At 40.2% G+C, this 13,747-nt stretch overlaps 1 protein-coding gene across 1 annotated transcript in view; it reads right to left on the reverse strand.

The window, feature by feature from the left end:
- Positions 1–13,747, reverse strand: part of LOC113406293 (P protein-like) — a 346,792-nt gene that overhangs the window by 181,072 nt on the left and 151,973 nt on the right. The window contains exons 10-15 of the mRNA XM_026650336.1: positions 12,409–12,480; positions 9,619–9,684; positions 7,542–7,598; positions 6,280–6,427; positions 4,047–4,117; positions 2,502–2,564 (exon numbers count right to left, since the gene is read on the reverse strand). Coding sequence (XP_026506121.1) covers positions 2,502–2,564; positions 4,047–4,117; positions 6,280–6,427; positions 7,542–7,598; positions 9,619–9,684; positions 12,409–12,480 — 477 coding nt within the window. The remainder of the gene's footprint in view (positions 1–2,501; positions 2,565–4,046; positions 4,118–6,279; positions 6,428–7,541; positions 7,599–9,618; positions 9,685–12,408; positions 12,481–13,747) is intronic.

Here is a 13,747-nt window from a genome sequence, read left to right on the forward strand (position 1 = left end):
TTCCTAACCTACTAACCACTATTAATAAAGTTGGACTCCTCTCAGGATATAAAATTAACTGGGGGTAAATCAGAAATTTTAGGAATTAACAAATATGCCCACAAAGGCCTTTTCTCAAATTGGGACTTTCAATGGCAATCCTTTTACATGAAATATTTAGGAATACTGATTCCCAAAGATATTCAGGACATCCAATAATTAAGCAATCAATTTGCAGACACCTAGAAGATAATAAGGTGATAAGTAACAGACAGCATAGATTTGTCAAAAACAAATCATGTCAAACCAACCTATTAGCTTTCTTTGACAGGGTAACAAGCCTTGTGGAGAAGGGTGAAGGATGTTGTATAGCTGGACTTTAGTAAGGCTTTTGATACTGAACAAACTTGGGAAATACAACCTAGATTTAGCAACTATAAGGTGGGTGCATAACTTGTTGGAAAACCATTCCCAGAGAGTAGTTCTCAGTGGTTCACAGTCAAGCTGGAAGGGCAGATCGAGTGGAGTTCCACAGGGATCAGTTCTGGGTCCGGTTCTGTTCAATATCTTCATCAATTACTTAATGACATAAAGAGTACACTTATAAAGTTTGTGCATGATACCAAGCTGAGAGGGGTTGCAAGTGCTTTTGAGGATAGGATTAAAATTCAAAATGATCTGGACAAACTGGAGAAATTGTATAAAATAAATAGGATGCCATTCAATAAGGATAAATGCAAATTACTCCACATAGGAAGGAACAATCATACAAATGGGAAATGACTGCATAGGAAGGAGTACTGCAGAAAAGGATCTGGGGGGTAATAGTGGATCACAAGCTAAATATGAGTGAACAGTGTACCACTGTTGCCAAAAAAAAAAGCAAACATCATTCTGTGATGTATTAGCAGGAGTGTTATAAACAAGACACGAGAAGTAATTCTTCCTCTGTACTCCACGCTGGTTAGGCCTCAACTGGAGTATTGTGTCCAGTTCTGGGTGCCACACTTCAAGAAAGATCTGGACAAATTGGAGAAAGTCCAGAGGAGAGCAAAAAAAAATGATTAAAGGTCTAGAAAGCATGACCTATGAGGGGAAGACTGAAAAAATTGGATTTATTTAGTCTGGAGAAGAGAAGACTGAGAGGGGACATGATAACAGTTTTCAAGTACATAAAATGTTGTTACAAGGAGGGGGGAGAAAAATTGTTCTCCTTAACCTCTGAGGATAGGACAAGAAGCAATGGTCTTAAATTGCAGCAAGGGAAGTATAAGTTGGACATTAGGAAAAACTTCCTAGCTGTCAGGGTGGTTAAGCACTGGAATAAATTGCCTAGGGAGGTTATGCAATCTCAATCATTGGAGACTGTTAAGAGCAGGGTAGATAAACACCTGTCCGGGACGGTTTAGACAATACTTAGACCTGCCAGGAGTGCAGGGGACTGGACTGGATGACCTCTCAAGGTCCCTTCCAGTCCTACAATTCTATGATTCTATCCCTAAGATAAATATAGAACCAATTATTGCCCAAATGGCTAACATTTTGCAGAGGTGGAGTTTGTTAACCCTTAGTTTATGGGGTAAAACTAATATACGGAAAATGAATGTCCTTCCCAGAATTTTGTATGTCCTGAAGGGTCTCCCTATTTCTATTCTTTAAACTTATTTTAAGATATTCAATAATGTTTTCAGAACACTTCTTTGGGGTGTTAGCATATAGGCTTGTTTGTCAGCCTGAGACAGAATTTTGGGTTTGACTTTTTGTTACTCGTATCTTATACTAATATGTGTGAAGGACAACGATGCTGTGTGTTGCATTTCCCACCACCAGATGGGGCTTTTAGTACAATGGGAAGAGATAAGGGATGAAGCTAAAAGTGTTACAGGGTATGGTGGGAGTGTAATATATGAGCGCACACTTAAAGACTGCCTCAACTCCTTATCTCAAAGCAAGATCAGGCAACCAGTCGGGAGGGGCAAGAGGAGTTTGTGTGGGGAGGTAAAACACTAAAAGACCAGAGAAATGCCTGCCCCTGACTGGAGCACAACCTCATTCCTTACCCCTCCCATGGGGTACAAAAGGGGTGAGATGAAGACCCTGACTCATGACCCTCCAGAACCATCAGTTATAAGGGGTGTGACTAGGGGAGTGCATTGCAGGTATATTTGGGCCTGCTAAGAGGAAGGAGTGGGAATGGGGAATGGGAGTGGGAATGGGAGAATGGGGGACCAGGAATAGGGGAATGAGGAACAGGGACACAGGCAAGGTTCTGCAGTGTCAGAGCTGGGAAGGGGGACATAGGGTAAATGCTCTGTGACATTAGAGCTGGAAACAGAACACTGGAAAGAGGGAGCGCCATCGGTGTGCAGAGCTAGAGGATTCTATTGGCGTATAGAACTGTAGTTGGGGGAGGGGAAAACTCTATCGGTGTATAGAGATAAGCCCAACTGGTGTGAAGGGCTTCGGAATATGCTTGCTTGGAACTAAAGCCCAATAAACATCGCATTGCCTGCACTTCAGACTTCCGGTCTTCTGCTTTCCATCTGCATGACAAGAGCCAGGGAAGGGGGTGAAGGGAAAGCCCTCTAATATGGGGCACAGGTAAGAAACCTACACAGGTGAACAAATTACAGTTTCCCCTGTCTCTGGGAGGATTTCATTTTACGAATTTGTTATTTATTATTTAGATTACAATAGAGCCCACAAACTCCAACAATATGGACTGCAACCTCATTTTATCTATCTAAGGTACTTCTATGGGCCTGCATTACTCTAGTATCTGTGTACTTCATAATCTTTAAAGAATTTATCCTTGACACCCCTGTGACAAAGGGAAGTGCTATTATCCCCATTTTACAGATGGGGAACTGAGGCACAGCGAGACTAAGTGATTTCCGTAAGGCAACAGAGGAAAGCTCTGGCAGAGTAGAGAATTTAACGAAGGTCTCCTGACTCACCCTAGTCCTAACCACTGGATCATCCTTCCTCTCTAGGTCCTGTACAGACACACAGAATGTTACAGTCCCTGTCCCAAAGGGTTTACAAACTAAAAAGACAAAGACTAACTACAGGTAAAGGAAAGATATGCAACACTTCCTTATCATCTGCTTTGCACCCAAATGTGGCTGTGGTGCTGGTTGCAAAGAAAATATACAGCACATGGCTGCCAACTAACACCACATGACCCAGCTTAATGCAGCCAGGAAGGAGAACAATGGGGAGAAAGCCTCCCTGAACCCTTCTGTTAACACTCTCTGCACCACTCTGCCTCTGCCACAGGGTCTGAGTAACCAATACCCACTCCTAAACCCATCAGGTCAAGGAGGCAATTAAGTGGGTGGAGCCTTGGCTCCTTCTCTGCCTTCCCCCCAACCCCCCACCAAAAAAAAACCCCATACTGACCAGTGGAGATGAGCCTGCGTGAAGTGGGGAAATAAGCTGTATTCTATAAATGGCTACAATAAATTCCTCCCCCTGTAAGCAAAATGGGAGCAGAGGAGAAATTGAGCTTCAGTCAAAATTCCTTCCCAGGGCTTCTCCTGAGATTGAGTGGCAGTGCAGCTACACACTGCCCTTAGACAGAACTGGGTTTATGACTCAATCTAACCCTATGTTATTAAAATGTATATTTCAGAGAGTGAAAAGAACTTCTCATGTAAAAACCTAAGTTACAACAGATGTTATCACAATGAAAATAGTGTCCATTTAAAAGCATAAAAATATTTCAACTTGTTGAACTCCTTACCTGAGGAGGTTGTGAAGGCTAGGACTATAACAGCATTTAAGAGAGAACTGGATAAATTCATGGAGGTTAAGTCCATTAATAGCTATTAGCCAGGATGGGTAAGGAATGGTGTCCCTAGCCTCTGTTTGTCAGAGAATGGAGATGGATGGCAGGAGAGAGATCACTTGATCATTGCCTGTTAGGTCCACTCCCTTTGGGGCACCTGGCATTGGCCACTGTCGGTAAACAGGATACTGGGCTAGATGGACCTTTGGTCTGACCCGGTACGGCCGTTCTTATGTTCTATATTACCCATTTACACTTAATCTAAGGCTTGGTCCACACTGGGGTGGGGGATCGATGTAGGAAACGCAACTTCAGCTACGAGAATAGCGTAGCTGAAGTCGACGTTTCCTAGATCGAACTAAGTTTACTTACTGCGGGTCCACGCAGCGCAGGCAAGCTCCCCCGTCGACAGCGCTTCCTCCTCTCGGTGAGCAGGAGTTTCGCAGTCGACGGGGGAGCACTTCTGGGATCGATTTATCACGTCCAGATGAGACGCGATAAATCGATCCCAGAAGATCGATCTCTACCCGCTGAATCAGGCGGGTAGTGTGGACCTAGCCTAAGACTCCAGGAAAAAAAAATGTACAGTAAAAAATTACATTGTATTATTTGAGCAATAGTATGAGATTATGTAATTAAAGACTGCATTGAACTGCAGTTGCACAAGTCATTCCTTGACTTCTGAGTGCATAACTGTACAACTTTAATGATCCTTTACTATTTTTTCTTGATGGGGCATAGATAAACTTTGCAAAAAAAATGCTTACTGTAGTCTATAAAAGGAAGCTGTGAAGGATAGTTAAAATGTGTTTACCTGAACTGTAGGATTAAACCATTATAGTTCACTTATCCAAGATTTTCAATTTCCCATATAAACAGGCAATTTTGTAGAACATTGCAAATCATAAAGTGTCTTGACATTCAAAATATGTTTTAAAATAAGTTATAGCTAAAGAAGGTTTATTGAATTATTTCTAAAAACAATTTACCACAAAATATGACAAGAACAGAACATCATATTTTATGCCTCACTGATAAAAAGTCTGAATCCTCATTGTCATGGAATCAGTAGACTTTTCTGTTAGCTTCATCTCCATGATAATAACAGTGTAAAATAGCACTGGGAAATTATAGGTAAGGACTAAGGAGAACAACAACAGGATAAAAAGAATGACCTCTAGCATGACATTTTCAGAAATATACATATACATAATAACCTTATATTTTTAGAATAACCATTAGAGTAGAAATTATTGTGATTTTGCTAGTTTAGAAGTACACCTAATAGCAATTCAAATAAAAGATTCTTTCATATGCTGATGTTACCCTACTTCCAGTGTTACAGAATTGTTAGTATAAAACAGAATAAATGCTACAGAAGTATTGCATGTAAACAGTGTTTCAGAATGTAGACTTTTAGGATTTCAATCCATTACCAATTACATTTTATTTAATTCCAAATATTCTGCAACATAATTGGAGATGCTTGTTTAACCATCTCATTTTTATCTACTGTTAGTGATAAAAATATTGTTTGAGTAAAAGTGATGTGATCTGTTTAAAATATAATCATACAGCAAACAAATTGAGCTTTCATTCACCAGCTGTTTCCCAGCCTATAATAAATTCAACTTGCAAAATAGACCTTTCCTGCTGTAAACTACATTTTAATGGGCCACATATCTTCATACAATTCTATACACGTAAATATGATAAGGACTGCAAGTGTTACATCACCCGATGCCATATTTAAAACCATCTTCCCCACCCCAGTTTTTTTTTTTTTTAAACTAAACTGGATTTACCAGGTTGAATGTAGGTTAAATTCAGGCCAAAGCGTGATTTATAATCACATGAACTAAATGTAATTACAAATCACATGCAGTTTCCAGAAAGCTGCTGTAACTAACGTCACTGTTTTAATAAAAAAACTATTATTAATCTAGAAATATGAAATTAATCTGGGATTGTATCCACTTCATGGGATCAATAAGGATAGAATTCAGAGTCTTCTATTCCAAAAAGAGTTCTTCAGTACAGAATAATTGCCAGTTACTACTACTACTGCCAGTTAGCAGGGATTATAATTTCTTTAAATCATCCATTAGGAGGCAAAATTGTACATAAACATTAGTCTATACATGAAGGAATAGAGGTTTTGGGCTGTTTTTTCCAAAAATTCCAGCACCCCTGTTTGCAAGAGCAATTTGCGCCCAGAACTAAATGGGTTGCGCAATTTGCAATTACAATTCAAATGTGGGCACAACTCAGAGTATTTGCATCTGTACCTACTTAACTGCAGAGATAGTTAAATCTGTAAGTACTTGGATTTGTGCTCACAACTGATACATGAAAATAAGGAAGCTGAACTCTTTAAAAGTTGTAGCTCTAGATAGTAATTACAGTCAGAGCATTTGGGGTTGTAAGGTCCATTCAAACTGCTGAACAAACATCTCAAATATGATTTTTGACACACACCAACTAGCAATGGTTAGCTATAAACAACTAACGCCAAAGGCATAACATAAAATACCTTATGGTTACTGGAGTAAAGAGAAGCATTGTGGTAACGTTGTCCAAAAATGCAGAAAGAATTGCAGCAATAAGACACAGAATGATAATCATGGCCCACACTCTGCCTCTAGACAGTTGGTAAGCCTAATAAAACCAAACAAATAGCAATGGCATAAAGGCATGGAACATATCAGCTTCATTTTCAGAAATGACCAATGAACAACTTTATAAAAGATGGTGCAACAATGTTATACTAGTCACTTCTTTAGGGCCTGCCAATCAAGGATCTCAGTATGCTTTTCAAACATTAATTAATTTAGCTACAAACTACTCTAGGGAAATAGGAAAATATTTCTGTTTTACAGATAAGGAAATAGGTACAGAAAGAGTAAGTGATTTGCTAAAGGTAACACAGGGAATCTGTCGCAGAACCAAGAAGAGAATCCAGGTTTCCTGTTTTCTCTTGCTTTAACTTCAAATCCTGCATTCCTCCTTTTATAGTCATATGGAAATCTACTGCCTTGAATACAATCTAAGTAAACAAGCTTTACACAGGAAACTATGAATGGGACGACTGAGTATTGAATTTATTCTCCCAACCCATGGGCTGTGCAGCCTAAGCCACCCCACGCTACCATTCTGTTCATATAGAATAACAGCTGAGTCTTTGATTCAACCCCTACACAAAGGTCTATGGCCGTTAATTATATATAAACATAAACCCAGTGGTCTGACCCACACCTCCTCTCTACTCTCCTCTGGACTGGACACAGACGAGTATGCATGGAGCCCAGCTCTGTTGCACACAGTGGATAGGAAGTCAATGGGACTTAGGGTGACCTGATAGCAAGCGTGAAAAATTGGGACAAGGGATGGTGGGTAACAGGTGCCTATGTAAGACAAAGCCCCAAATATAGTGATTGTCCCTATAAAATCAGGACATCTGGTCACCGTAATGGGACTACTCACATGCTTAAAATTATGCTGAATCAGGGTCTCTGGCCTTAACTTATAAAAATATCATTTCTTGAAATGCTTCCTCAACACTTAGCTCCTTAAAAGAATTATAAATTAACAATTACTTTGTAGTATGACAAATGTAAATTGTCCTTACATAAATGTTTTTAAATGTATGATTTAGTCTAATAGGTTTGACTAAACAGCAGTTGTATTAGTTCAATAAATATGTAAGAGTGCTGCAGTAATATAAATACAGTACTATAAAGAATTTAAATGCAAGATGTCACAATAAACCTACCTTTACTGCACAGTAATCAAAAAACCCAGTTTCTGAAAATATGGCCACTAAAAGCATCTACAGAAAAAGAAAGAAATAAGGATGGAATTATTCACATAAAAAAGTGAATGGTTTGGTTTGTTGCTTTAACAAGGAGTCCTGCATCTCTGCCACAATTTTGGTCCTGTTTTTGGAGAGGACATCAGACGTAAATTAGGATGCCACGCATCAGAAGTCAGATTTCTATTACTGGCATTTATGGTAAAATTTACATCTGTGCAGTAGGGCCATCATCTTATTTCAGGATGCAAGGGGTGCATAGACTTTGTGCAGGCCTCTCTACAGGTGTGAATTTCATTCCTAATTACTTGGTAGGCACCACACATTACAAATATCTCTGCCCTTCTCGCTAATCAAAAGTGGCCATTAGTTTACCACTGTTTTCTTCAGCAGTGCTCTTTAGAGTCCAGAAGACATCAACTCCCTAAGATTATTTAAATTTTTCCATATTTCAGGGAGATTTCCTGGTCCCCCAGTCTTTTTGGATGCAGGAAGTCATTAAAATTCATAGATGGCAATGGATGTAGATGGCAGTGCATTTTGTCTATTTATGATACCATAGCATATTTCAGTCACAAAAGGGCAACATAGATTAATAGGAGTAGAGGTGGGCAAATAATTGATATATTATTATAGTCTAGCCAGGTATATGCTTTTGTCCAATTGCTCATTCAGGCCCACAACAGAACACTGATTAGGACAAAGGAAATCACTTTCTCTAGTCGAGTATGTTTGAGGAAGGCTTAGTGTAAATAAAATTAACAAGTGGAATGAGAGTGATAACGCTCTCCAAAGCTAGTCTCTTTCACCAACAGAAGTTGGTCCAATTAAAGGTATTACCCATCTTGTCTTATAGTGGTAACACTTGGCATGTAATACAGGCTTTTTCATTTATAGATCTCAAAGATCCTTTCAATGGGAGATGTGTTATCACTAGAGATCAGCAAAAAAAATTGATTAATAGTTTATTTGCCCCAAAAAGCAGTTTTGGTTGACCCAAAATTATTTGTGACTTTCTCACAAATTCACAAATATTTTTCAGGGGCAGAAGTGGTGGCTCCTGCTGCTCTCCTTCTAACTTTTAGCCCAATGGTTATGGCTCTGAGACAAAGGTTCAAATCCTCCCAAGATATAGGGTCATTCTCACTCTCTTTCCCTGGCCCAATGACTATTCATTGTCATTAATAATACAGAGAATAGTCACTGGGCCAGGGAAAGTGAATGAGAATGATTCTATAGACTGGTGGTTAGAACACTTACCTATAATGAGGGAGACTCAAGTTTAAGTCCTATGTATATGTAATTATTTATACAAAGTAGAACAGCTGAAATAAGAGACTGAGAGAGCCCCACATCTGAACATCCCATAACCCAGTGGCTAGGGTGTTCTCCTGAAATGTGGAACACCCAATTTCGAACACCCAATTTCAAAACCCTATTCACATCAGGCAGAGAGGGGAATTGAACCTGTCTCTCCAACATCCAAGGTGAGCACCCTAAACTCTGGGCTAAAGTATAGGAGAACTCCTCCTCCAGCTCGTCCTTTAAAATGCTAATTTTGGGGACAAATTCACCAATATTTTTGTGCAATTTTCCTATTCATTTTGGATCAAATTTTTTTTTTTCAATTTTTCAGAGCTGCCAGCAAACCAAAAAATGCCGTGAAAAAGAGCTCTGACCTTCTGACCTGAAGAAGAGTTCTGTGCAAGCTCAAAAGTTTATCTCTCGCACCAACAGAAGTTGGTCCAATAAAAGAAATGTTATTCCATCTTGACTCAGCAAACCAAAAAATCGGTTATTTATACAGTTTTAGTTATCACCCCTGTTTTATGAGGGGAAGAAACCAAGACCAACATTTTCCAAAGTGCTTCATTTTCTCCAAGTTTTTGATTGCCTGCAGTTTTTAAACACTCTAAAGAAGCCAAATTTTCAACATAGCAGCTCTCAGTTAAAAGGATGTTAACAAATAAAAAGAAACAGCTAGACATTGACTACAATTATTCCAGCACGTTTAGAGCAAAAGTTACATTTTATTTACCATTCCAAACAACAGTGCCAGGGTTTCATAATCAATCCACTCCACCACTTTGACCATGCTTGGTCTCTGCAAATCAAACAATACAATTATCAGTTAATCCTGTGGATCACCTAACTAGTGATTAGCTATGGAACTTCAAATTCCACTTAATTGGTGAACTATTTAAATAAGCTGTGATAGAAATTAATTAGTGTTTCTGCAATGTACCCAAAGGGGGCTCTTTTCTATTATCTCTGAAAAACACTGACAGCCTGAACGGCTCATTATCTAGCACCTACATTAGGTTTTTAGTTTGTTTCTCTTGTACAGAAATAAATGAAAACTGGTTTATAGACTGCACTTCACTTTACTTTCTGCTAACAGAATAGGACATTCACCTTCACCTGTGGACAAATTGAAGGGAATTCAGAGAAGAGTAGTCACAAGGATACGTGCAAAGATTGAAAGAACTAGTAAGTACATATAGTTTTGCTAATTGTCAATTAAGGAGCATGGGGGAAGATAAAAATATTTGAAAGGAGTAAACACCACTGAGGGAGTGTTATCATCTATGGTGGCCCCAAGGCAGTATAACCAGTAGATATGTTTGTTTAGGCTCCATGGGAAACCTAATATGGCTGAAAATGTGAGGGATAAAGATATCAGTTTTCGGACAGAGCCAAGGAGCTCTGGTATACCTTACGACATTAATTTTTTTCCCAGGTGAGTGTATTGTGATCTCTTCTTGCTATTTTGAAAAAAAAAAACAGCTTTATGATTGTAAGGGATTTATTACAAATTAATAAAAGCAAACCTGAAATTAAGTAAATGTTTAACTAAAACTATAAATCTTTTACTAGACTACTTAAGGATTGAACAGCACAATTGTCAAATCAAAATTTCAATTGGAATTGAACTAATAAATCAACAAATTGACAATAATGGAATGGAATCAACAACTGACCAGATCATAGGATGAAAACAGTTAAGACTTAAATCATGGAGTTAATATAACACGTGATCTATTTTTGTACAAACTTAAGGTGTCATAGTCTGATTTTAAGCTCCTGAACCAGTTACCAGACTTCCTTAAAGTTGCCCCTTACTGAATGACTTCTACCTTGTCTTTCTACAGTTAACTCTTTCCTTACCTAATCTTCCTCTCTCTGATACAAAGTGATCAACAACCCATAATTTCCCTTTTGGGAGCAGATACTCTTTTATAACCCAATGGGACATGAAGCAATTAAGTTAGGATTTACTACAGATTTAGAATAAGCACGCGCTATTTCTTTGACATACACATACACACTCTCTTGTTCATACTTTTGAAATGTTTGGAGAAAAATCAATAAAGGTGCCAAGCATCCTTGCCAGGCAGATTAAAAGGGGGAACAAAATTGAAAAAGGTTACTTAGGCCATGTCTACACTGCAGATCTTAGAGAGGCACAGCTGTATCGCTGCAGCTGCACAACTGTAAGGTCTCCCATGTAGCCGTTCTATGCCAATGCGCGGTTGTAGCTATATTGGTGGAAGACCGTCTCTAGCTGACATAGAGTTATCCACACCGGCGCTTTTGTTGGTGAAACTTATGTCAGTCAGGGGTGTGTTTTTTCCACACCCCTATCCAACAAAAGTTTTACTGACAAACTGTTAGTGTAGACATAGCCTTAGAGAGAAAAAAATGATTCTTTAGCTTGCTGATCTTTGGAGCATCAGCATCAAGACAGGTGATGTCATCTCTGGTCTCAGTATCTTTCATTGGCTGGTGGGCTTCCTTGGGCAGTTGGCTGGTCAGATGTTGTTGTCGTGGTCTCCTCCTTCCTGGAAGGAGGAGAAGCGGCAGCCCTTCTTGGTGTTGTGATGGCCCAGAAAGGATCACACCTTATTTGGGGCACCTAGACCTTTAAGGTTGTGATTCTAGTTTGCTCCATTCAACATCACTGCACTGGAGAGCTTCCAAGAAAATCAGATGTTACAAGCTTCATAGCCCAATAATATGGTCCAATCAAAGTTGAGGGATAGGCAGGTTGACCTTTCTTTATCTGGGAAGCTCTAACTCTTACTGGCAATATACATCACTGAACCACAGGGACAGATCCTTCCAAGAATATGAAAAACATGGGATCAGGAGGAGATGACTCCACAGATGCAATTACGGGACCCCCCTCCTCTGGGGGGATACAAATGGCCAAACTCCTCTAATCTTCTGTATATTCTGGATGCATTCAGTAACCTAATGGCCTATATGGTCTCTTACATCACTCAGACCTTCGTTCTCTCAGTACTTTTGAAGATATAAGGGATTATTACTGGTAAAAATTGGGGAACTATGGGATTTGAATAGCCTGATGGAGTAAAAGATTATCCATTAGCAAAAGTGCTAGCTCCATCACTATTAATATAGATCTTACATAAACTACAAAAAGTTAAGAGTTTGCAGAACCTAAGAAAATTGAAGGTTAGACTAGGCCTCACCTTGGCCCATTTACATCACACAGTAAAGTAGATTAAATTAGAGTAAATCTGAATTAAGCTGAAAATGGTTTTATTCAAGTTCCTGCAGAATCAGAATATCATACCATTAAGTTGGCCTTGCTCTCTTTTTTCCCCATCTGGAGCCAAGACTGCATCTCTCTTTCATGGCCCCAAGAACAGGAATTCACAGAGTATACAAATACTGTTCTTGCAGCATTTTAAGTCTCATAGAGACTGCTGCACCATGGGACCATTTTCACAGGAATAAGTATGTGTGGATATATGATACAATGCACAGAAATAAACTGAATACTTGAAATGTTGCAACTTACCTCACCAACCACAGCTAATGCAGCTAAAGCTGCCAAGGAGCCCAACATTGCTGCTAGGGTTCTGTGAACAATCTGTAACAAAAGGCAAGACATTATTGAAGACTATTTTAAATCTGTTTAGGCCTCCTCTACACCTAAAAACTAGGTCAACCTAGCTATGTCGCACTGGAATGGGTTACCTAGGGAGGTGGTGGAATCTCCATCCTTAGAGGTTTTTAAGGCCTAGCTTGACAAAGCCCTGGCTGGGATGATTTAGTTGGGGTTGGTCCTGCTTTGAGCAGGGGGTTGGACTAGATGACCTCCTGAGGTCTCTTCCAACCCTATTCTTCTATGCTTCTATGATTCATGGGTGTGGAAAATTCACAGCACTGACAGACAGGGTTAAGCCTGCCAACCAACTCTATTCTCCACTCCTTAGCTCCCTGAATGAGTCATATATAACAGTTGGCCTGATATCTTCCCCTCTAATCAGGGCTGGCCTTACCATGAGGCGAACTGAGGCGGCCGCCTCAGGTGCCAGATGGTGGGGGGATGCCACTAGGACCCAGAGTGTAGAAAATTGTGTCTGCTGCTGGTGCATGTGTATTCTCTCTGCTCTAGATGCACAGAGATGGTGGAGTGCTGTGCTGGAGGAAGGAGGGTACAAGAGACATAACAGGCAGGTAGGAGTCAGTTGGGCCCTTAAGATGCTGTTATCTTCCCTCACTCAGGCCCTGCTACCAGCCTGCTTATTTGTCCCCTTCAATTGAGTGTTGAGAGCCACTATAGCTGGCACAGAACAGCAGTCTGAGCGAAAGAAGAAAACGCCCCGCTGGGGCAGTATTCAGAAAAAGAAAGAAAGCAAAAGAAGCTTTTCTATCTAAGCAGGAAGGAGCTCTCCTGAGATACAGAGACACAAATGTTCACAGTGAGCCTTCTGGCCCCAGTGAGGATGAGAGTGGTGAGGAGATGCCTGATCTTCCAGTTAGTCAGAGTGCAGGTGACCTGGCAGCTACTGCAGCATCCATATCTCCATCTCAAATGTAACCATGTTGCACATTCCTGAAGAAAAGTGTAGATCAGAGAAAGTGTGGTGGAGGCGCAAGAAACGGCTGCTGCTGAGTTTAGTTCCTTAAGTCTAGATGATCCAGGACTGTGGATCAGGGCTGGCTCCAGGGTTTTTGCCACCCCAAGCGGCGGGAAAAAAAAAAAAAAAGGCCATGATCGCGATCAGCGGCAGCTCCACCGCGCCGCTTTCTTCTTCAGCGGCAATTCGGCGGTAGGTCCTTCCCTCCGAGAGGGACAGGGACCCTCCGCCGAACAGCCCAACGTGCCGCCCCTTCCCTTTGCCGCCCCAAGC

Source organism: Terrapene carolina, unplaced genomic scaffold, assembly GCF_002925995.2.
Source record: "Terrapene carolina triunguis isolate 2854851 unplaced genomic scaffold, T_m_triunguis-2.0 Scaffold25, whole genome shotgun sequence".
In the NCBI taxonomy this organism is placed as follows: domain Eukaryota; kingdom Metazoa; phylum Chordata; order Testudines; family Emydidae; genus Terrapene; species Terrapene triunguis.